At 51.3% G+C, this 23,987-nt stretch overlaps 1 protein-coding gene across 4 annotated transcripts; it reads left to right on the top strand.

Annotated features, from left to right (window-relative positions):
• Positions 1-15: 15 nt before the first annotated feature.
• Positions 16-23,148, top strand: ZNF687 (zinc finger protein 687). 4 transcript variants are annotated; one of them, XM_029580696.1, is made up of 9 exons: positions 16-221; positions 7,716-9,892; positions 10,568-10,746; positions 11,161-11,337; positions 11,794-11,956; positions 12,038-12,340; positions 13,130-13,242; positions 13,454-13,598; positions 21,995-23,148. In XM_029580696.1, the coding sequence occupies exons 2-9, from the start codon at positions 7,736-7,738 to the stop codon at positions 22,466-22,468; spliced, it is 3,711 nt and encodes a 1,236-aa protein (XP_029436556.1). In that variant the 5' UTR covers positions 16-221; positions 7,716-7,735; the 3' UTR covers positions 22,469-23,148. The 4 variants fall into 4 exon arrangements, with proteins under 4 accessions (XP_029436556.1, XP_029436559.1, XP_029436557.1 ...); XM_029580699.1 differs by lacking the exon at positions 16-221 and adding an exon at positions 5,128-5,245; XM_029580697.1 differs by lacking the exon at positions 16-221 and adding an exon at positions 6,087-6,305.
• Positions 23,149-23,987: the final 839 nt, after the last annotated feature.

The following is a 23,987-nucleotide window of genomic DNA, read 5'->3' as shown; positions in this document are numbered from 1 at the left end:
GACGGGAGGGGATGAGGCGGGGCGCTGGTGGCGGCCGCTGGCGCGAGGAGAAGCGGAGCGAGCGCCGTGATGGGGGAGGCCGGGCGGGGATAGAGGAGGAGGGAAAACCCGGCTCTATCGCGAGAGGAGCGGAGGCCTGCCCCCGGAAGGCGGTGCGGGGCACGTGACCCGGAAACCCGAGCGGGGGTAGCGGCGGGGCCCAAGAGGAAGGCGACCCGCAGGTAACCGGGGCAACGGGGGCGGCGGAGGGGCTGTAGGGCACTGCAAAGGGGGGAGGGGTTAGATTCCTGTAACGTCAGGGTGGAATTTGGATGGGGGGGTCTGGTATTTGTGACCCTCAGGGGGAATTTTGGAAGCCTCAGAGACCTGATGTTCCGCTTGGGGATGTGAGAGGGATGAGCTACCCGGGCCCCTCAGTGGGATGGGGGGGCATGAGGTACCTGGATCACTGCACCTAGATGTGTTGGGGAGGTACCCGGGCACATGCACTTGTTGAGGAGATGGGATTGACTATCCACCGAGTTGTGCAGGGCGGGGATTAGGTACCCGGGACCCTGCACTGAGTTGATGGAAGTAGGAACCCGGGACCTTGCACTGAGGTGTGAGGGAAGGGGGGGATTAGGTACCTGGGACCTTGCATTTTGGTGGGGATTAGGTACCCGTAACCCAGCACTGAGGTGTGTTGGGTAGAGGGATTAGTTACCCGGGACGGACCCTGCACTGAGGTGGGGATTAGGTACTTGTGATCCTGCCCTGAGATGCTGAGTTTTGTGGGGAGCGGGATTAGGTACATGGGACCCTGGGTCGAGCTGCTGTAGTTGGTGCTGCATCTCAGATGGTGGCTACTGGATCATGAAGTGTCCGATTCAGTGGGGTTTTTTTTTCAAGGGAGTGGGGGTTTATTGTCATGAGAACTGGTTTGGTTTCTGACAAATGACTTGAAGCCTGAATAACAGATGCTTTGCATGGAGGCTAGGATGTCCCTGACTAGGGCTGCCAACAGTCAGATTCAGATCACTTTATTGGCAGGACGTTAGGTACAGAATGATTAACATAAAAAGGAAGGAAAGAGAAGAAATAATAAAGTTACAGGGGCACATCTCAGATTTTGGTGCAGGTTCAAATTGTTCCTGGTCAGGTTACATTTCTGGCCTGGGGGCAGGATACCTCACTGCTGTTTCTCCTCTTTCCCTCCGGATTATAAAGTTGTTTTCCTGCTCATTCTTTGGAGGGAAGTCTTGGGTTCTCTTCAGCTCGGATCTGTGTTTTGCACAGCACAGAAGGACATGCGTTTCTGTTTCTCCAGTTTTGCATTGTCGAGTCTGACTTCTTGGGATTTCCAGCTTGGTTTTTGCCTGTATCTTTCTAGTCTTTGATCACTTATCCTGTTTTTGGTGAGGATCTGGCTGTTTTTGCGTTTGTGATGGAGGTGAGCTATTCTGATGGCTGTATTTTCTGTACAGGCATCTGTAGCTGTCCAGCTTGATCAGTTTTGCCATTTGTGCCTCCCAGTAGGAGGCGAACTGGTGTAGGGAACAGTACAGTATTTGCTTTGCTGTCTTTTCGTAGGCTGGGTTGTGTTCAGATTTAGGTACGATAGATTCTGTACATAGGTGCTGAGTGTGTTCTTTTGCAGAATTATATGCTGCATCACAGGGTGCCTTGTAGCAGAGGGAGTTTGTTGCTGTTACTTTTAGAAAGAAATGATAGTCTGCTTTTCCAGGGCTTACAACTAAAATCAAAGGTAACAATATAATGATGAAAAGAACTATCTAACATTTGTGCCATTGCAGCTGCATAGAGTCCAAGAGTAGGGAGAAATGCAACTGCCTAATGGGTAAAGCCCGGGAAAGCCTTTGCTTTCTTTCAGAAAGTGGCAGCAGGAGGATGAGTAGTGGAACCGCATTTGAAATCTTGGGAGCATAGGAGCTGAAGGCCCTCAGTTTGGCGGAGGTCAGGGGTGGGAAGAAGGGTCTTCTGTGAGGATCGCAGGGGTGTAGAAGACATGGAAACAGGAAAGATACTCCGGGGCCTAACTCTTCACACATTGGAAAGTGAAAGAATTTGATCCTGCTTTCAAGTTGGTGGCCAGTGCAATTTGTACAGGGTTTGGCTCTTACCAGAATTGTGGCTGCCATGTTGTGCATGACTTGTATTGTTGAAGGAAGGCAGAGAGATACCGTTAGCAGGTGATTAGTGCTCGGAGAGCTGATGCGAGATTGTGCTGATTGGGAGAGTTGCACAGTTGCCTAATCTGGTGGAAGCTCTCACTACCATAGAGATGTTGGATCCCATCTGAACCCCTAGGCTTTGGGTTGCAGGGGATGGGGGATATCCTGGTATTGATGACTTCAGAATTTGAATTTCTTCTGCTTTTTGTGACCCTTTTTAAAGTGGATTATGTTCAGGAACTGTAGGTATTTCCCTTTCTCTAGAGGGCTTACAATCGAAGGACCCTGTCTACTAAGCACTTTTCCATTAGACACAAAATAGGAGAAAACCTTTGGTGAATGGGGCGCTAATTTTGTACCTGAGGCAATGGAAGGTGAGGTGATTTGCCCAAGGTCACAAGCGGACCGATGCAATGTCTACACGTTTAAAAGGGGCACCTCGGATTGAGCGCCTGCTTCCTTTCCGGGGCACCCAGTGCTACGTACAGATGGGCTGCCGCGGTAAAAAGGAGGCGCATGGGGAAATTGCTCACCCCCTAGTACCGCCTCGGCAGCGGGCGCCCAGGAGAGATGGCTGTCAGCCACACAGGAAAACGCATGCTCAATTTTAGAGCGTCTCTTTTCCTAACCTGTGCACAGCCATGGGTTAGGAAAATGAAAGCTCGTTAATTGAGCTCGTTAATTGAGCGTCCCTTTTCCTAACCTGACCGCCGGCACCCCTTTTTTTTTTTTTCCGGGGGACATTTCTAGCTTTATTTTTTTCCTTTTACTTAATATCGCCACGATATTAAGTTGGAGGAAGTTCAGAAAAACAGTATTTCTGCTTTTTTTTTTTTTTTTTTGCATGGAGGGGAAATCGATAATAGCACTATTACCTACGCACATGATAGGGCATGTGTTTTGGACGTGCCAACCCCGTTTTGCATCGGGGGGGGGGGGGGGGATATGGACGTGCGTCCAATCGCGAGTTAACTGTGCATCAGCCCGAAGGAGTGTAGAGGGATTTGCACCCTGGTTTGCAGCTCACTGCCGTAACCACTAGGCTTCTCCTCCACTTCTAATGATAGGCCCCAGACCTCACTCCCATATAAGAGCATTGGTTGGCTGATGCCATCAGATAATTGTAATAGTACTTTTACTGGGGGTTTGTATTTATGCAGCAGTTTCTTAGGGGTTATAAGCAACAAAGAAACCATACATAAACAATATTAGTAAAAACTCTTTTTTTCAAGTTACGTAAGGTAAAACATCTGAAGCCTTTATTAAACTACGAGCACTAATCTTGACCGGCATAGATTACTGTAATGCCGTATTAATCAGCTTTCCAGCCAATGCAATAAGATCACTTCAGATTGCCCAGAACTCAGCTGCCAGTTTGCTTGCGAGAATGTATACCATCCATGTGCTCGTCCTTACAATGATGCTTCCAATTCAATATAAGATAGTCCCACTGGTTCATAAACATCTTCAGAGTGACTCTATCTCATGGTTCAGCTCTGTATTGCGAATTGATAGACCTAACCTCCTAGAAGTCCCTTCTAGCAAAATACCACCGCTCGGGGGAGAGCTTTTCCGGTGGCAGCACCAGAATCAGGGAGCTCTCTTGCTAAGCAGTTACACCTGATATCATGTAGCAGAGCTTTCAAAAAAGCCTTAAAGACCCATTTATTTACATCAGCTTTTGAGGGTACGGAACAGCATAAGCAGGAAGTATGTGACTTGTGGCAGGCTGTTACATGAATGCTGTTTTTGTTTGAACTATTTTATTGGCTTGAACTGCTTTGTTACTATGTTTAGAGTATGTGTGTTTGTAATGCCCTACAAACTATTGAAAATATGCGGACAAGAAAGGGATTTTAAATAAAGAAATTTATTTTATTTTTATTTATTAATTTTTATATATCGGTGTTCGATTTTGCATATCACTTCGGAAATAGATGTTTCTTGTTGTGTGTCTGTGGCCAGTTTAAAACTCCCAGATGCACTTAGTCTCGAGCCAAAGTAGGTACGTCTAGGGCAGGGTTAGCCAACTCCAGTCCTCAAGAGCCATAAACAGGCCTGGTTTTCAGGGTATCCAGAATGAATAGGCATGCACCGTCTCCCTGGTATGCAGCTGGATCTTGTGGCTCTCCTGAAAACCTGGAATTGCCTGTCCCTGGTGTTAGGGTATGCTCAGCTTCTGGTTTATTGACCTGGAACTTTGTGTTGGAGATTGCTCGGCCTTTTCTTCGTTATTGTTCCAGATGTACCTGTAGGGCCTGTGATTTGCTGCAGTGCTTAGGCTATAACAAAGGAAAGCTGAAGTCCGTGTGTCCGTATGGGGAATGGAGATTTAGAAGTTAACTGAAAGTGCTCCCTGTTTAGTGCAGTGTAGTCGCTGACATGGGAGAAGGCAGGTGGCAGGGTGTGTGTCTCTCTTCACTGGTGGCCTCTGGGGGGATGAGGATGGCTTCCCCGGAGGGCACCGGCCTCTCTCTTGCCTCCACTCTACATTGTTCCCATGCATGTGTAACCTGAGAAGCTACTCGCTGGCTAGCCCTGCATGCTGAGCTAATGCAGAGGTGGTGCTGGCTGCACTGGGGCGTGGAGCCGCTTGGTTAGCTGTGGAGCCACAAAGCAGGAAGTTCTGGGCACAGGCCTCAGTAGATGGATGGTGTTTACAGCCCAGGAGAGCTGGGGATGGCTGGATTCTTTGTAGAATGCTGCCGCACTGAACCTAGGACAGCAGAGATTACAGCAGGCCCCGGCCTCCTTTCAGCCCAGTTCTGGTTGGACTTTTATCCGGGCCAGAAGTGATGCGTCTTCCTGCTCTCAGAGACTGGTTCTTCCGCTTCCCCTTCAGCACATTTGCACAGGTTCTGCTTTCACCCCCCGCTCTGATTCTTGGTAGCGAGGTTTGGCAGGGGCAGTGCTCTCTGGCCAGGTTTTTTTTTGGTTTCTGTCTGCAGTCGTGTCCAGAGTTAGGAGTTTGGTGGCCCCCTGCTTCTGTCCGTGTCAATAGGGCTCCAGTCGCACAGACAGCGTGGAGATCTGCAAGCGCTCCTGGGGACCCGGAGAGGTGGCAGGGCGAGGAGGTACCGAACAGAAACCGGGCTGAGCATGCACACCAGGGAAAGGAAAGTGGAGGGGGGGGGGTAAGGTTTAGCACTGGAAAAGGGAGGGAGGGAAGAGGAAGAGCCTGGCTCTGACCAGTACAGTCTGCTGCACAGATAAGGAACAAAGGCAGTGCTGGGGGGAGGGGCAGACAAGGCCTAGGGGGAACAAGTGGTGAAGAGAGAAAAGGACACTTGCAAAGGGGGGATCTGGGAATGGCAGGAGGAGGGATTGGGGGCTGGAATGCTGCCTGTGTGACCTTGGATACAGCTCTTTTATCTCCCTGGGCCTGGCTGGCTCACAATATTCAGAAGTTGCTATGCAGTGTCCAGGGCCTCCAGAGCAGCCTGCTTGCCTGATTATCAAGGGACTTTCAGTTCTGAAAGTGCGATGGCCTCTTCCCGTTTAGAAGGGGCTTGTGCTGCTGCTGCCGCCTGTGCTAAGCCCGGGTGTTCCCAGCTGAAAGCAGAAACGCTCCGCTGGAAGGAGGAACAAGATGGCCCCCGGGGGTGGAGAGAGGCAGGACTGAAGCCCCCAGCGGGGCTCAGGGCAGCTGCTTACAGACAGAAGGCCTTGCGCTCTTCCCACGGCTGAGACGTGCTTTCTTGGCCCAGCCCAGTAGCCTCGTGACTGGCTTTGGGGAGTTCCACTTCCTTCTTGGAGTTGGCACCAGAAATCCAGGATGTGCTTCCTCCCGGAGCCATGGTTTGGAGAAGAGGTTTTGACCTCACTTGGGCAGGGAAGGGTTAATGTTGGCAGCCTGACCTGAATCTGTGAATCATGGCCGTGGGGGAGGGGCAGGGTTGGTTTTTTTTTTTTTTTTTTCCCCTCTCTGTCCTCTCAGGTAAACAGAAACCCGCCTGCCTGCCTGCCCGAGGTGGGATTTTACTGGCTGCATTCCTTCCTTTGTTAGGTGATGCCCTTCTGTTTCAGTGATTGCCAGGGTACCCGGCTGTCCTCGCTGGAGAGGGCTTGGTGTGCATATCCTGACCGAGCAAGGCAGCCAAAATGGTGCAGGGTCTGCACCCAGAGCCTTATGAGGTGAGGAAAGGGGAATGGGGAGGAGAGACAGCCGGGCTAGGGACATTCAGATATTTGCTTCTTGTGCCTGCTGCACGCCTTTCAAACTCTAGAGCAGGAGGCCCACAGCCTCAGGCTCCAAAGGAGGTAGGCTCCGGAGCAACATCAGAAATATTTCCTTCAAGGAGAGGACTGTGAATGGTTATAGAATTGGAAAAAAAAAACAAAAAAAAAACAACCCAAAAACCCTGGGATAAGCACAGAGGAAGACGGGAGAGGAAAGCCAGAGGTCAGCTGATGTCTGCGGCACTGCGCCAGGAGAGAAACCGAGAAGAGGCTTTCTGTCCTTATCTGCTGTCGGCTTCTATGACGGGGAAGGAGCAGAGTTGGGAGGCTGCAGCATTGCAAAGCAGTCCCACTTCACGGCCCCTGCGAGGGGAGAGGTGATAAGGGCAGAGAAAGGGAAGTTTAGCCTAGCAATAGTGCAGGCCTTGGGGGGGGGGGGGGGAGTCAGCCGGATTGGCGCCGGCGTGTTGCTGCTTGCCGAGTAATGTCCAGCAAGGCCAGATGTTCGAGCAAAAGCCTCCCAGTGCTTGCTGGTAAAACCATGGGGGTGGCTGGGTGGTGGATTCAGCTTGGCATGTTCTCTAGTCGTCTGCCTAGGATGGTAGAAAACACAGCCAGACTTTTGATAGGGAGGGAGCGAGCTCCTAGGAGCGGCAGCTGGGAGATAGCCTTGCAATTGGAACAGTTACTGTGTTGCTGAATTCTGTCGCAGGGCAGTCTCTCCAAAAGGGATTGTCTTGCGCAGAGCATTACAGGAATGAACCCCACACTCTTGGGCTAGGGGATGTTGGGTGCGATCTCAGTCTCTCATATTTCCTGCCAGTGCTCTTAGTACGTAATGCTTAATATACCCAGAAGCACATGAAAGTGTGCTCAGAAGGTCTTTATAATCTGGCTGGTGGTATCTTTCCTGGTCTCTGCATCTCTTTCTCGCCAGACGTAATATGGGTACTTGCTTGATACTGACATCCTTGTATGTTTCTCCTTTACCTCTGCTCAGTTTTCTAGCGTCGAGCTTTCTGTGAATAGTCCGGTTGCCTGGGTTTGGGAGTGGGGCATAATCTGAGCTCAGAAATTGCCAGGGAGGGGATGTGGGGCTGGATCTCGGGTCTGATCGTTTTGGTCTTCCTCTCCTACTTTGCACAAAGCCGTAAGCCTGCTGTAGGTAGAATACCAGATGAAACTCTCCTGCCAGTTGTAATGATCAGCTGTTGCCAGTAGAGACCGCAAGCTGGGGTAGCAGAGCTCTGCAGTCTTGCTGTGCCAGCAGGGCCTGCTATTCAGTCTCTTCTCTCTGGACGGTTGCAGCTGGAGGGACTGTCACTCAGCTCTTGTCTTTTTTTTTTGTTTTGTTTCTTTCAAAAGGTTTGACGGTCCCATCCACCATGGGTGATATGAAGACCCCTGACTTTGAGGATCTTTTGGCAGCCTTTGACATTCCCGACATAGATGCAAACGAGGCCATGCACCCAGGCCACGAGGAGACCGATGGGCACGTGAAACAGCCCCCCGGGGAGGTCGGCGCGTCGGACCATGCCCTCCCGCACGCTGACATCACCACCGTCAGTGTCATTGTGAAACACACCGTCTGCCCCGAGCAGCACGAGGCAGACGGCCATGCTATGGGGAGCCGCCTCCTCCAGAACGGCTTCAGTGGGGGCGACGCAGCGAAAACCCCCAGCGCTCGGCCCACAGAAGCCTCGGCACCGGCTCTCAGCAGAGAAAGCTGGCACCTAAAGGAGAAAGGCAGCAAACCCTTGGACACCTACCCCCACTTCAGTGCTGAAGACCCTGCAGCCCTTCTGATGGATCAGCCAAGCGAATGTAAGCCCAAGGAGAAGTCTCAACTTGTAGCATCACCTCCTGCGGCATTTTCTCTGTCTCCCCCGCAGTCTGTGGACTCGGATTCAGCTGAAGAGAGCAAGGGGCCCCCCTCTCCGGGGATCTCGCAGGATGACCTGGATGGGGACGCGCTGCTGCTGGGCTCTTCCCTGCAGAAAATAGGCGATGTGGAGGCTAGGGACGCAGAGGCCGGGGGCAGCCCGGTGGGCACAGCTCTGACTCCTAGGGAGAGCCCAAAAGGCTGTGGGAAGCCCGTCCCAGCTCCGTTTTCTCCGGCTCGTTCTCCAGGGCCGCCTTGGCCTGGCCTGGATCCTGGTCCCGCCAGCCTTCCTGAAGTGAAAGTGAAATGCTCTCCTTCGAGCCCCAGTTCCAGATTCCAGCCTGCAGCATGCCTGAAAGCTCCTGCCTCCCCCAAGGAGGGTCTCGCTGGCCCGGTGAAAGAGGAGCCCTTGGATAGCCCAGTCAGCATATCCAGTGAGGGCGAGGAAGAGGATGAGACCGGCTCCCCGTCCTCCACCTCCTCCCGACCGCTCAAAGTCCGGATTAAAACCATCAAGACCACGTCTGGCAGCATTACGAGGACTGTGACCAGGGTTTCATCGGATTCCGATCCAGGGGCCTCCAAACCGACCTCAGAGGCCAATCCTCCGGAAGCTGCCAGTGAGACCACCGCGGTGAAACAGGAAGAGGGCACCGTGCCAGTGCCGAAAAAGAAGCTTGACCTGTCGAGTGTCCCCAAGGTGGAAGGGCCACAGATTGTCAGCCTTCAACTGGGCAACGGAGCAAAAATCAAGGGAACCATCCTGCCTGTGTCAACCATCCAGAACGCTAGCAGTGCCATGCTGATGGCTGCCAGCGTGGCTCAGCAGAAGGCTGTGGTGTTGCCAGCTAGCCAGGTGGTGGCCAAGAGCATCATCAGTCTGGTGCCGCAGCCTCTTCCGAAGGCGGTTGGCAGAACGAACGTGAGCATCGTGACCCAGGCGGCGACCAACACCACCACCACCAGCACCACGATAGCCAGCCCCAAGGGCAGCGCCACCGTGGTTATGGTGCCAGCCCAGAAGCCGCTGCCAGCCGTCGCGGGGACGGTTATCTCCCGGACCCAGTCCAATCTGGTGGAGGCTTTCAACAAAATCCTCAACAGTAAGAACCTCTTGCCGACGTACAAGCCCAACCTGAGCCCCCCGCTGGAGTCCTGCCTCAGCCTCCCGCTCTTTGGTTACCGCTGCCTGGAGTGCGGCGACGCCTTCTCGCTGGAGAAGAGCCTGGTCCGGCACTACGACCGGCGCAGCATGCGCATCGAGGTGACCTGCAACCACTGCACCAAAAGGCTGGTCTTCTTCAACAAGTGCAGCCTGCTGCTCCACGCCCGTGAGCACAAGGACAAAGGCCTGGTCATGCAGTGCTCCCACTTGGTCATGAGGCCCATCGCCCTGGATCAGATGATTGGCCCGCCGGACATCACTCCTTTGGTCTCCGTGGCGACCTTGCCCCCCGGGAAGATGGCCGCCCCAGCTCCAGAGGCTGTGGCCGTCGCCAACGGGGGACAAGACGCTGCCGTCTTGCCACTGAGCAGTGGCTGCGAGCAGGCCACTTTCTCCACCTTCCGCTGCCAGGAGTGCAAGGAGCAGTGCAAGAACAAGGCTGGGCTGGCGGCACACTTCCAGCTGGTGGGAGCCACGGGAACAGTTGCGAGCACAGTAGGTAGAGAATCCAGGCCCTGCTCGGAGGCGAGCAGCGGGGGTTTATCAGCAGGATGCCCATCCCACTGCCCGCAGCCTGCGCGTCTCGCCCCCCCCCTTGGCCTTTGCTGGTCACTGCATGCCCTGACCTCCTCCCTGGCTTGCCCCGAGCAGCTTTAAAACGAGCTTGCATGAATTTGGAAAGGAGGTATTAGACCTAGGCCACCTTGTGGTATAGCTCTACTTTTGGGGGTGGGGGCGGGGGGGGTTTCGTACCTTTGATTGGCTTGAGAAGTGACTTGGTATTCCTTGGCCACTTTACGCTAACTATTCTTGGGCACTCCTGACGATCGTGTGTGTCCAGTCACTGCCAGAAAGGACAGCACTGGTACTCCCTTGATTTGTACCCAATGGGTTTGTAAGCTGATTACCTTCCATGTGGGACCCCCCTTTATTACAATGTACACCACACTGGGGGGCACCCCACATCCTCTCCACAAGTGTCCCCTGCTTGTCCATGTGTGCACGGCAGGGGGAGGACTTGTGTTTGTGTGGGTGCAGAATCAGCCAGGACAGGAGCTAGGAAGGCAAGGCAAATGGTGGCATGTCTGTGGGCAAAAAGGTGCACGTGATGATTTTATTGTCCCATTGGCTCTGCGTTTTGTCTTTTTTTTTTTTGCTTTTGCCCTCCAGGTGTGTACCCTGTGCCCCATGATGATGCCCAATCGCTGCAGCTTTAACGCCCACCATCGGATGCACAAGCACCGCCCGCCTCATGTCTGCCCGGAATGTGGCGGCATCTTCCGCATGGCCAACTTCCAGAGTCACCTGAAAGAAGCCTGCCTGCACTTCTCCAGGAGGGTGGGATACAGGTAACCGTCTGGCCCGGTCGGAGAGGAGACTGCTGCTGCTGTGGCCCAAAGGGCACACACCTTGGAGGGAAAGGGAATTTTCAGTTGGATTCTGAGCTCAGGAGCGGCGGGTGCTGTGAATGGACCTCGTCGCCGTCTGAGATCTGTTAACAGGAGATTCTAGGTGCAACTGTAGGTAAAGCTCCCCCAGGAGTGGTAGGTAGACCCTGAGAGGGCGGCAGGAAGGTTAAGGTGAGCGGGGGAGGGAGGGGGACAGCGTCCTGATACGAAGGGGCTGCAGGGAGAGAATGATGTTTGCTCATAAACTCTGGTTGCTGATTTTCTGTTGCTGGCTTCTGCCTATGGCTGCTGTCTTACCGGTTGTAATCTGTATTTTCTTCTCCCCATTCTTCCTCACCACCTCTTTTGTCCCAGGTGTCCAAGTTGTGCCGTTGTATTCGGCGGGGTGAATTCTATCAAATCCCACATCCAGAATTCACACTGTGAAGTATTCCACAAATGCCCCATCTGCCCCATGGCTTTCAAATCTGCACCCAGCGCTCATGGTCATGTGTACACCCAGCACCCTGGCTTCAGTAACCAGCAGTCCAAGTGAGTGTTCAGTAACTAGCAGTCCTCGTCTGCCCCCATGGGATTCCTGGCTGCTTTCTTTGCCTCTAGTTTGAAGGATAATCCTGATAGTGTTCTGATACAAAGGAAGGGACGAGGGCCGGCCAAATAGCACAGCCCTGCCATGTGGAAGGTCCCTTTCCATCCCCGACTCTGCTGGGCCAAGGGAAGTCATGGCCCATTGCTCAGGGGTTGACCTCTTGGGGCCTGATCCCGAGCCCATGATTGCAGGGGTCTGGAAGGAGCCTGTGGCCCAGGACCATCTCTGTGCTGACCAGACCAGGTACTTAGGAGAGGCTAGTTGTGAATGCAGAGCCCAGGAACTTTCCAGGTGCTCCCTGTTTGTGTCCGAGGCATCTTTAAAATCAGGTTGAAATGGGCGTTGTTTCCAGTATGGGGTTAAGCTGCATTGGGCCCTGTCTGGTTTGTGCTTTTCAGAATGATCTACAAATGTGCCATGTGCGACACCGTGTTCACCCACAAGCCTCTGCTCTCCTCGCATTTCGACCAGCACCTGATCAGCCAGCGGGTCAGCGTCTTCAAGTGCCCCACCTGCCCCCTGCTCTTTGCCCAGAAGCGCACCATGCTGGAGCATTTGAAGGTGGGTGGGGGGGGACAGTAAGTGGAGCAGGTTAGGAAGCTCAGGATGGCTTTTATGGTAGCCCTGTCCCTTCTCTTTCAGAGTACCCACAGCTCAGCCCAGGACAAGGAGGAGGCTCCCAAGCAGCCTGACCTCTTGACTCCCAAGGAGGAGCCAACAGAGAACCCCGTTTCAAAGGCATCTGAGGAAGAAGAGTCCTCGTCTTCCTCCTCCTCAGAAGACCCTCCCAGTTCCCCAGAGCCACCAAAGAAGGGGAAAAGTGGAGCCCAGCGGAAGGTGGGAGGGAAAAGACTGAGGAGCAACTGCTGGAAGTGCGGCATCTGCCACTCCTGGTTCCCCGAACGTGACGAGTATGTCACGCATATGAAGAAAGAACACGGCAAGGTGACCGGAAACCGGCAGGCGCTCAGGCTGGGAAGTTGTGTAGGAGGCATGGGTGGGAGGAGAGGGGTAACACAGTGGTGTTTGTGTGGGGTCAGCAGGGAGAGGCTAGTTGGGAGCTGGTGGAGTTTCGCAGTGGTATTTGTATGGGGTCAGCAGGGAGAGGCTAGTTGGGAGCTGGTGGAGTTTCGCAGTGGTATTTGTATGGGGTCAGCAGGGAGAGGCTAGTTGGGAGCTGGTGGAGTTTTGCAGTGGTATTTGTGTGGGGTCAGCAGGGAGAGGCTAGTTGGGAGCTGGTGGAGTTTCGCAGTGGTATTTGTGTGGGGTCAGCAGGGAGAGGCTAGTTGGGAGCTGGTGGAGTTTCGCAGTGGTATTTGTATGGGGTCAGCAGGGAGAGGCTAGTTGGGAGCTGGTGGAGTTTCGCAGTGGTATTTGTATGGGGTCAGCAGGGAGAAGCTAGTTGGGAGCTGGTGGAGTTTCGCAGTGGTATTTGTATGGGGTCAGCAGGGAGAGGCTAGTTGGTTGCTGGTGGAGTTTCGCAGTGGTATTTGTGTGGGGTCAGCAAAGTGGAGAGGGTTACATGGTGATAATTGTGGGAGGTCTGCGGGTGAGAGGGGGATTACCTGGAGTTGGATGGTGGGAAAGGGTTACAGGTTGGTATTTTTTTTGGGGGGGGGGGGGGGGGGGCAGCAGTGTGGGGAAGGGGTTACATGGTGGTATTTATATGGGGTGAGTGGATCTCCTGCTTTGCTGTAACGCATGCAATTGCTCCAAACCTTATGTGTTTTGCAGTCTGTGAAGAAGTTCCCATGCCGTCTCTGTGAACGCTCCTTTTGCTCAGCCCCCAGCCTACGAAGACACGTGCGTGTGAACCATGAGGGCATTAAACGTGTCTACCCCTGCAAGTATGCACACAGAGGGGTGGGGTGTGTTACAGCTGTATCTTTCTCTTGCCTTTTAGGGCAGTAGGTATGTGAGAAATTTCTGTGGGACTTATTTGAGGTGAGATCCCAGCTGAATAGTATTTGGTTATTCACTGCAAGACTTAAGTGAATGTCATTGTGATGTGCCATGGGTCTGCAATCTCACGTCCTGCCTCTCTTTTCCATGTTTCAGATACTGCACGGAGGGTAAGTGCACCTTCAGCAGTCGTCTGATCCTAGAGAAGCACATTCAGGTGCGGCACGGGATCAAGGTCCCCGACCAGATCAGGAGTGAGGAGATCCTGGTCACCAGGAACGGAGGGTCGGCAGGTGCACAGGTACAGTTCAGGGCTCCCCAGGAGTGAAGGATATGCCGCAAACTGTAGCGTTTCTTTGACATGTAGAATAGGACAGCAGCTCAGAATCATTACACCTGTCTGGTTTCAGTAACCACAGATCTCCACCCCCTGCAGTTTGAAATCTACACCCTGAGATGTCACGGATTCTCATCTCAGGAGTGGAATGCTTTGCTGTCTCTGCATTTTATTTGGCTGCTAATCCATGTGCGATTACTTTAATAGTTCTTGCACACCTGTAAATGTGGTGAATGTACCTTTGTTTTCTTTTAGAGAGTAGGAAAGGATTATTCGTGTGTGAACATTGCTTGATTTTTTTTTTCCAGACTTTATTGGCATCATACAAAATGTAACATGCTATATTAGAAAATGCTATTAATACAAGCAACCATTCTTAAGGATAACTATACAATTGTATAAAGCCATTTCTAACTGCTTATTTTTCCCTGTCCCCTACCCTTCACTCATTTTAGCTTCATGTAAAATCAAACTGTGATAGGAAAACTGGTTCTTATCTGCTAATTTTCGTTCCTGGAATACCACAGATCAGTCCAGACAAATGAGTTTTGCATCCCTACCAGCAGATAGAGGCAGAGAATAAAACTTTAAAGGCACTGCTACATAATCAAGAGTGCTACCTGCAGTCCCTCAGTATTGACCTGTACCCAAGCCAAGATGTGTAACTCCAAACCACCAGGATCTCTTCCTCTAACAGAGCTGGGGAACAAGTCGGAACTCCCAAACAAACTGACCCCTGAACTAAGGTCAAGAAAAAGAATCTTAAATCTCAAAACATCGAGAACTATATACAATTACCTTCTGCAGAACAAATTTAAACTCTGCATCACCAACAGCATCCAGAATCAGGAGAGGTCTTTCGAAATACAATCAGAATGGGCCAAAAGTCTGGACTGAGCTGTGGTATTCCAGAAACGAAAATTAGCAGGTACGAACCAATTTTCCTTTCCTGTTCATACCCCAGCTCAGTCCAGTCCCTGTCGACAGGGAGGGTGGGATCCTGAACATAAGAAATTGCCATGCTGGGTCAGACCAAGGGTCCATCAAGCCCAGCATCCTGTTTCCAACAGAGGCCAAACCAGGCCACAAGAACCTGGCAATTATCCAAACACCAAGAAGATCCCATGCTACTGATGCAATTAATAGCAGTGGCCATTCCCTAAGTAAACTTGATTAATAGCCGTTAATGGACTTCTCCTCCAAGAACTTATCCAAACCTTTTTTGAACCCAACTGCACTAGCCACATCCTCTGGCAACAAATTCCAGAGCTTTATTGTGCATTGAGTGAAAAAGAATTTTCTCTGATTAGTGTTAAATGTGCTACTTGCATGGAATGCCCCCTAGTCCTTCTATTATTCGAAAGTGTAAATAACCGATTCACATCTACTCGTTCAAGCCCTCTCATGATCTTAAAGGCCTCTATCAGGCCCCCTCAGCCGTCTCTTCTCCAAGCTGAACAGCCCTAACCTCTTCAGCCTTTCCTCATAGGGGAGCTGTTCCATCCCCTTTATCATTTTGGTTGCCCTTCTCTGTACCTTCTCCATCGCAACTATATCTTTTTTGAGATGTGGCGACCAGAATTGTATACAGTATTCAAGGTGCGGTCTCACCATGGAGCGATATAGAGGCATTATGACATTTTCCGTTTTATTAACCATTCCCTTCCTAATAATTCCTAACATTCTGTTTGCTTTTTTGACTGCTGCAGCACACTGAGCCGACGATTTTAAAGTATTATCCACTATGATGCCTAGATCTCTTTCCTGGGTGGTAGCTCCTAATATGGAACCTAACATCGTGAAACTACAGCAAGGGTTATTTTTCCCTATATGCAACACCTTGCACTTGTCCACATTAAATTTCATCTGCCATTTGGATGCCCAATCTTCCAGTCTTGCAAAGTCCTCCTGTAATGTATCACAGTCCACTTGTGATTTAACTACTCTGAATAATTTTGTATCATCCACAAATTTGATAACCTTACTGGTCGTATTCCTTTCCAGATCATTTATATATATATATATATATATATATATATATATATATATATATATATATATATATATATATTGAAAAGCACCGGTCCAAGTACAGCCCTGCACGCATCACACTTTCCCCAGAGGTGCCCTCCTCTGAGGCCCTGACATCCAACTGATAATATTTAGTGAAAGTGTGCAAAGAGGACAAATTTCCTGTGGCGACACCAACTGACACTCTGCCCAGGAGGCTGCCTGTGCCCTAGTGGACTGCACTTGCAATCCCTCTGGGATCGGCCAACCTTTACAAATATAGACCGAAACAATCGCCTCCTTCAACCAGCGAGCAATCAGACTCTTAGTCACCTTGCCACCCTTCCTTGTTCCACTGAATAACACAAAAAGGTGGTCTGAGGTCCGAAAACCATTAGTCACCTTGAGATATATTAGGAGAACCCTACACATTTCCAAAAGATGAAGTTCCTTCGTATGGGGAGAATCGGGCATCAGAGGAGGGAACCCCGGCAACTCCACTATCTGACTAAGATGAAAAGCTGACACCACCTTGGGCATAAAGGAAGGAACCTCCCGCAACGAGATCCCATCATCAGAAATCCGCAAATAGAGCTCCCTGCACGATGAGGCTTGGAGTTCAGAAATCCGTCTCACTGAGCAAATGGCCACCAGAAAAACTGCCTTCAGAGGAAGATACTTCAAGGAAGCTCTATGCAATGGTTCGAAAGGAGGACCACACAGTACCCGCAGAACCAAATTAAGATTCTAGGACGGGCAAACTCTAAGGACTGGAGTACACAAATGCTTTGCTCCCTTCAAAAAACGCACTACATCCATATGCAAAGCTATAGGTCTTCCCTGCAACCTTCCTCTGAAACAACTCAAGGCTGTAACCTGGACATGGAGAGAATTATAGGCCAAACCTTTCGACAGACCCTCCTGCAAAAAAAAAGCCAACAGCTGGGCCACATGTGCCTGCAAGGGATCAGAGTCATGGACACCCCACAGGCCTCAAACACTCTCCAAACCCTGATTATATGCCAAAGAAGTAGAGGGTCTTCTAGCATGAAAAAGAGTGGAAATTACCGGCTCAGACTACCCCTTCAACCAGAAACATCGTCTTTCAAAAGTCAAGCTGCTAGACAGAAGCGCTCTGCCAAGATGGGTCCCTGACGCAGCAGCCCTTTCAGATGGCCCACCCAAACAGGCCCATCTACTGCTAGCTGCACCAGATCCACAAACCATGGATGCCACGGTCCCGCTGGAGCTACGAGGATCACACGTCTGTGATGCTGCTCGATGCGATGTAACAATTGACCTACCAGCGGCCACTGAGGAAAGACCCAGAGCAAGAGCCTCTCTGGCCATGGCTGAACTGTGCAGCTGAAATCCATTCAGCAGCTGAAAAACTTGGTGGCCTTGGCATTCTTCCTTGTTGCCATGAGATCAAACTGGGGCTCACCCCACCTGTGCCGAAGAAGCGCAAAGGCCGCCGCCAACGTCAACTCTCCTGGGTCCACTTGCTGCCTGCTGAGATAATCTGCCTGCACATTGTCCACACCTGCTACGAGAGCTGCTAGATAAAGCTCCGCCCAGGCAAAGAGCTCCTGAATTTCCTGAGCTACCAGACGACTCTTCATTCTGCCTTGCCAATTGATATAGGCCACAGTCGTTGCATTGTCCGAGAACACACGTACTGCCCATCAATGAATCCAAGGGAGAAAGAACAAGAGCGCCCTCTGAACCACCCTTGTCTCCAGACGGTTGATTGACCAAGACGCTTCCACCGGGAACCACTGTCCTTGGGCCACCGAACCTTGACATACCGCCCCCAACCGCTGAGACTGGCATCCGTGGTCACTGCCATTCAGTCCAGAACCTCTATATCCACGCCCTTCTCCAAACTGTACCGCGATAGCCACCACAAGAGACTGGACCTGGCTTCCTCCTGAAGCGGCAATGGCATTTGAAACTTCTGACATTGGCTTCCAACGGGACAGGGGAGAGCCTTCTGTAATGGACGCATATGCCCAAAAGCCCATGGTATCAGATCCAACGTAGAAGCCATGGACCTGCGAATAATCCCAGACCTTGGAGACCGGCAGGTCCCTCAGCCAAACCACTTGCGACTGCGACTTGAGAATCCTTTCCAGGGTGAGAGAGACCCTTTGTAACGGTGTCCAAGTGTGCTCCCAGATAATCCAAGGACTGAGACAGGATCTGCTGACTTCGCCCAGTTTATCAGCCAGCTTAGGGACTCCAGGCACTCTGTCACTCGCCAAATGGAGGTGAAGGACTCCTTTTCCAACTTTGCCTGAATGAGCCAATCGTTGAGATCAGGATCGATCAGTATCCCCTCTCTTCTTAGGGCCGCTGCCACTACTATCATGACCTTCATGAACGTCCTTGGTGCCATAGCTAGTCCAAAGGGCAGAGCTCGAAACTGAAAATGCTGTCCTAGCACAGTGAATCACAGAAACCTCTGATATTCCACCCTGACGGAAATGTGGAGATATGCCTTGAGAGAGGCCAGGAACTCTCCCTTGCACACCGCGCAATCGCTGTCCACAACGTCTCCATCCAAAAATGCAGGACCTGCAATGCCACACTAATTCTTTGCAGATCGAGAATGGGCCGAAACGAGACCTCCTCCTTGGGAACCACGAAGTACACGGAATACCTTCCCTGCCCGCGCTCCTCATGTGGCACTGGTAAAATGGCTTCCAATCACTGCAGCAGAGTGTCCCGCACCACCACTCGCTTGCCTGGCAAAGCATAACTGGACACTACGAAGGCCTCCCTGAGGGGGGGGGGGGGGTCGAGAAAATTCTCACGTGCAGCCGTCTCTTATTACTTCCAGCACCCACTGATCCGAAGTGATTCTGGTCTACTCGTGAAAATGGGATCACCTTCCTCAGACAGCCTCGAGGAAGGAGTGGAGCAGCGGGCTTTGCCCCTCCAGACCCCTGTGCGGAGCCCCCTCTGGCTGGTCTATGGGTCCCCCGAAAGGACTGCTGCTGTCCCGAACCCTGCTTCTGCAAAGAACTGAACGTCTGCTGGCACCAAATCTCCTCATCTCACAGAAGGAAGAGCGAGGCGGAAGTGTCATCTTAGTGCCACCTGTTCCCCTTAGTCTGTCAGATGATTCATCAGCTTCTCCAGGTCTTCTCCAAACAATAACTGTCCCTTAATTATTTATTTATTTAAAGACTTTTATATACTGGTATTAGTGGGGACATCATACCGGTTTACATTTGAACAGCAGATAGAAATTACATGTTAACAGGGAGTTACAACTGGGAGGGGGAGTCACACAAGAGCAGAGTAGACAAGTAACTTAACAACTAGTGAACAGGGAGTCCTTGGTAGCAAGGAACAACGGGAGTCCTTAATATAAGGAAAGGATGGGATTGCTTATGTGAGAGTTCAAAAGTGCAATCATTATGGAGGGGTGAGGGATGAAGAGAGGTGTGTTGGATCTATGTAGGGGCATGATGAGGGGGGAGGTTAATCCGGATAGGCTTGTTTGAATAACCATGTTTTTAACTTCTTTTTGAACTTGAAGGTGCATGGTTCTAGGCGTAGGTTTGAAGGCAGGGTGTTCCAGAGGGAAGGGCCAGCAATAGAGATGGCTTGGTTGCGTGTGGTAGAAAAGTGGGCTATTTTGAGTGGGGGTACAGAGAGGGTGCCTTGGTAGGCGGTTCTAGTGGGCAGGGAGGAGTGGTGGGTGTTAAATGGAATATCTAGCCATTTGGAGTTGTGAGCGTATATGGATTTGTGTACAATGGTCAAGGTTTTGTAGTGAATTTGGGAGGGGATGGGGAGCCAGTGTAGTCTCTGAGGATAGGGGTGATGTGATCGGATTTACGGGTGTTAGAGATGATCCTAGCAACCGCGTTTTGTAACATTTGTAGCGGTTTTATTGTGGAGTAGGGAAGCCCTAGGAAGAGTGTGTTACAGTAGTCCAATTTGGAAGAAATAGTGGCTTGGAGCACTGTACGGAAGTCTTGGGTGTATAATAATGGCTTAAGTTTTTTGAGGACATTAAGTTTAAAGAAGCCTTCTTTAACTATGGAGTTAACATAGTTTTTCATGCTTAGCTGTTGATTGAGGAGTACTCCAAGATCCCTTACGAAGGGATGGGCTGTGGTAATATTGAGATTGGGGTCATTGGCTAAGGGGGAGGAGGGGGGAGATAAGTAGGAGTTCGGTTTTGTTAGTGTTGAGTGTAAGGTGGAGGTTGGTGAGTAGGGAGTTGATAGATGCTAAGCAGTTTTCCCAGTGCTTCCCAGCCCAACTTGCTAATCTCCCTTGAAAGGGAGATTAGCAAGTTGGGCTTTCGACCAATTGCATAGCCACAGAAGCCTACGCACGACCACCATATTCCTAGCCGACGTGCGAAGGATATCATAGAGGGCATCCACACCATAAGCCACACCCGCTTCTGTGCAAGCATCCTGGCCACGCAGGGATACCTCCGGCCGTCTCCTGTGCTGTTCACACCCAGCACAAACAAGCCCTCTGCATAAGACTGGCGCAGAGACCTCAAACAGCCTCTTCAGCTTCCGATTCTGGCCATCCTTCAAAGCAGTCGACCCTGCCACAGGAATGGTCGTCTTTTCTTGTCACTGCCGACACCGCCGCATCCACCTTCGGCAGTTTCCACATCTCAAAGATGCTCTCAGGCAGGGGGTACAACCTGGCCATAGCCCCGGCCACTTTCAAACCGGCTTCCGGGAAATCCCACACTCTGTCAATTAACTTCTTCACCTGCTTCGGCAAGGGAAAATGTCCTCTGTGGTCCACGCAGGCCCTCCAACACCTTATTTACCCCTCTGTGGCGGAGTCCTCCTGCGCCGCTTTAATCCCCAGCTCTTCCAGAACCTGAGGGATGAGAGGCCGTAATTCCTCTTTGCGAAATAACTCAACCACCCTAGGGGCCACCCCCTTCTGCCAGAGGGACCTTGTCTGCATCCGGGTACCCCAGTGGCCCAGCCTCTGGATCCATGCCCCGACCAGTGTCCTGGTCCACTTGCGGATCAGCGCCCTCAGTAAAAAACATCACCGAGGGCACACTGGAAACCCAAAAGCGCCTCGGCCCGAGGCCTATTAAGAACGCTCCGGACTGACAGAGGCTCGCTGCTTGGCCGCCAGCTCATGCATCAGGAAAACAAAATATGCAGAAAATCCACCGTAGTTTTCCTGTGCTTGCTGACATCTCCACCGCCTTCTGATCCCTGAATCACAGGAGAAAGAGGGGGAAGGGAGACCCTGCTGTCCTCGTGTAAGGCAGGGCTCCTGCCAGGTGGAGCCAAAATGGAGGCAGTCTCTTTGCCTGCACCCCCCCCCCCCCCACCACCACCTCCTGCACAGGGCCTACAGCCTGAGTGCAGCATCTGCCCCTGTAAGTCTGTGTCGAGGCTCCGTCACCTCCAGGGACACAGCTCGGGCAGAGAAGGGCTGCGTTGAGGCGAGAGCGCCTCCCCCTGTCGGTCTGACAGGATTTCCTGGGCTCAGCGGGAGACAGCATGGCGCTCGCGGCTAAAAATAAACAGAGGGAGAAAAAATAAAGCCGCTGCAGCCTCGCCGCTGTCTGGGTGCCTAACAGACAGCACGAGCCACTCGAGTCTCTCCTCCCCCCGATGCCGAGCAGACACAGCCGCAGGAAGGGGGGGAGGGGAAAACCCTGAAAGGTCCCCAGTCCCTCAGAGGAAAGACAGAAAGGACACTCTCCTGCTTCTGGGCTCACCCAGAGGGATGGCCCACAAAGGTACCTAACACCTCTGGGAGCTCCGGATCTTCTTTTCCCTACTCCATACTAACTTTAACTAACAGACTGCAGGTTTACACTTCCACCATCTGCTGGAGACAGAGAAATACTGAGGGACTGCAGGTGGCATTCTTGGTTAGGTAGCAGTGCCTCAAAGTTTTTGTTCTCTGCCTCCATCTGCTGGTAGGGATGCATAAAGCCACTTGTCTGGACTGATCTGGGGTATGAACAGGAACTGGGTCTTTTGTTCCAAGTCATCAACTCTCATATCTTACAAAATGGTAATTAGAAGGTAGAAAGTAGAGAGCAGAAGTTCCCACAACAAACATTAAAGAGCATAGACTAGATTTCTATCCTATAGTGCCAGAGATGACAAATCTTCCCATATTGCATGCATATTTTCCTGCTTTTTTCCTAGATGCATTTTTTGACATTTGACACTCAAAAATAAGTTATTTAAACCTGCGTTGTTTCCCGTGTGCAATCTTTGGTCCTTCTTTCTTAAACCAGTGGGCTAAGATTAGTTGTTTTGCTACACTACATTGCTCGATTTTTTTAAAAGAAATGATTGTTTAATGTCAAAACGTCTTGGCCTCAGGTGCCCCAGCGGAAGCGGAAGCTGTCTGGCGAGGAGGGCGAGTCGTGCAACGAGGAGCCAGACAGCACCACCCCACCGTCCAAAACGCCCAAGGCTGACAACAGCAAGGCGTCTTTCCGCTGCTGGAAGTGCGGCTACATCGGCAGCAGCTGGGCAGACTTCCAGGAGCACATCCCTCAGCACCGCACGGACGAGAGCTCCCACCAGTGCCGCAAGTGCGGCCTCTGCTTTACCTCCCCCGGGTCCCTCAGCCGGCACCGCTTCATCACCCACAAAATGAAGGGAACGGGGGATGAGGAGGAGGAGGAGGAAGCTGATCCCAGGACGCTGCAGGATGGAGACTCCCCCGAGGGCAAGCTCTCCTGTAAGGTCTGTGGCAAGGCCTTTGATAATCAGCTGAACCTAAAAACTCACTTCCGAACCCATGGAATGGCTTTCATTAAACAGAGACAGAACGTGGGCCTGGAGAATTGAGGGCAGCTGACCGGAGGGCTCTGTTTCTCTGCCCAGGTGGCTCCAGTAACCATCCGATATTTACTGTCACTTGCAATGTAAGGAGAGAAAAGTCTGGTAAGTGAGTTGTGTATAAACCAGGACTTTGTTTCTAGAACTAGGCTAAGGGACAGGCAGAGCTGGGATGCATCTACTATAGGTCATAGCTCATTTAAAAAAAAAAAAAAAAGAAAAAAACCACACCTTCCTGTTTGCCTGTAGCTTTGAGGTGGCAACAGGCTGGCATAGCAACTTGTTCTCCTGCACATAAGTGAAAGGGTTAAAGATGTAGCCACCTAGATTATTGAATAAGAGAAGCTGTGTTGCGGGAGTGGATTTGAGTTGCAGCTTTATGTTGTACAGAGCGCACGTGCATCTGTACCATGGGTGTCCGTGTAACACAAAGCAGGCCTGGTCCACCCTCCCGCCTCCTCGTGGTGTCTTTTTATTCTAGTCTCTGATCATTCTGAAGGGGGAAGACGGGGCCTTTGCCCCGCGCGCCTGTGTGTCTGAACAGCTCTTCACTTTGTATTTTTTTTTCTGTGCGATCTCCTTGTAAAAAAAAAAAAGGAGGAAGATTAACCAATGCTAGCAAAATTACTAAACTGTCTTTTGGACTGAAGGAGCAAAACTTTATTAAATGAATAAAAAGTTTTGATTTCTGTAACTGTACTCTTTGCATATCGATATTCTTCTGCAATAAAGAGGGAGGCAGGGGATGTCTGCTCCCTTCCCCACCAAGGTGACTAATGTTTGTTCTCTGGAGTCCTACACCTGCAGCTCGCAGGAAGCAGCCCCAGCCTGCTGAAGGCAGAGGCCTCCAGCCTAGGAAAGCCTTCACAGAATGCTGCGCTGCTCATCATTTTGAGGAGGCTGGGCAGCTGCTGCATTTCTCTCCCTATTCAGAGAGCAGTATAATCCAAGCCTTTTCCTTGGGTAAACGAGCTCTGATCATGGTTCACTCTGGGGACACTTTTACCTACATATGTTTGAAGTCCATTCCGACATGGGGCTTTGTCAGAGGGGAGGCACTTGCATGAGTAGTTTTTGAATATGAAAAACTAATCTCCACTAGGCTGCCTTGGGGAAAAGCAGGCACTGTCTGTCTGTAAGGCGGTGATCCAAGCAGAACCCACTGGCTTTGATTTGAAATGCAGGCAGTGAGAGGAAGGAGTGAGGAGCAGCCATAGGTTGCATGGAGCCTGAAGGCCTGCTGGTCAGGATTTCCATAATGAATATGCAGGAGAGATTTGCATACTCTAGGACTTCTGTGTTGACAGATCTCTCCTGTATATTCATTAAGGATATCCTGAAACACAGGCCAGTTAGGTAAGCCTACAGCGTCGAGGTGCCTTCCTCCAACAGTCACAGGGGTGACCAACTGTGGTCCTCAAGAGCCACAAAAACAGGCCTGATTTACCGGATAGCCACAGTGACTATATATGCACGAGAGGTGCATATTTTATATCTCATGCATATTCATTGTGGCTATCCGGAAAAT

This window comes from Rhinatrema bivittatum, chromosome 16 (genome assembly GCF_901001135.1).
Source record: "Rhinatrema bivittatum chromosome 16, aRhiBiv1.1, whole genome shotgun sequence".
NCBI lineage: Eukaryota > Metazoa > Chordata > Amphibia > Gymnophiona > Rhinatrematidae > Rhinatrema > Rhinatrema bivittatum.
This window is presented reverse-complemented; position numbering and strand designations above follow the sequence as displayed.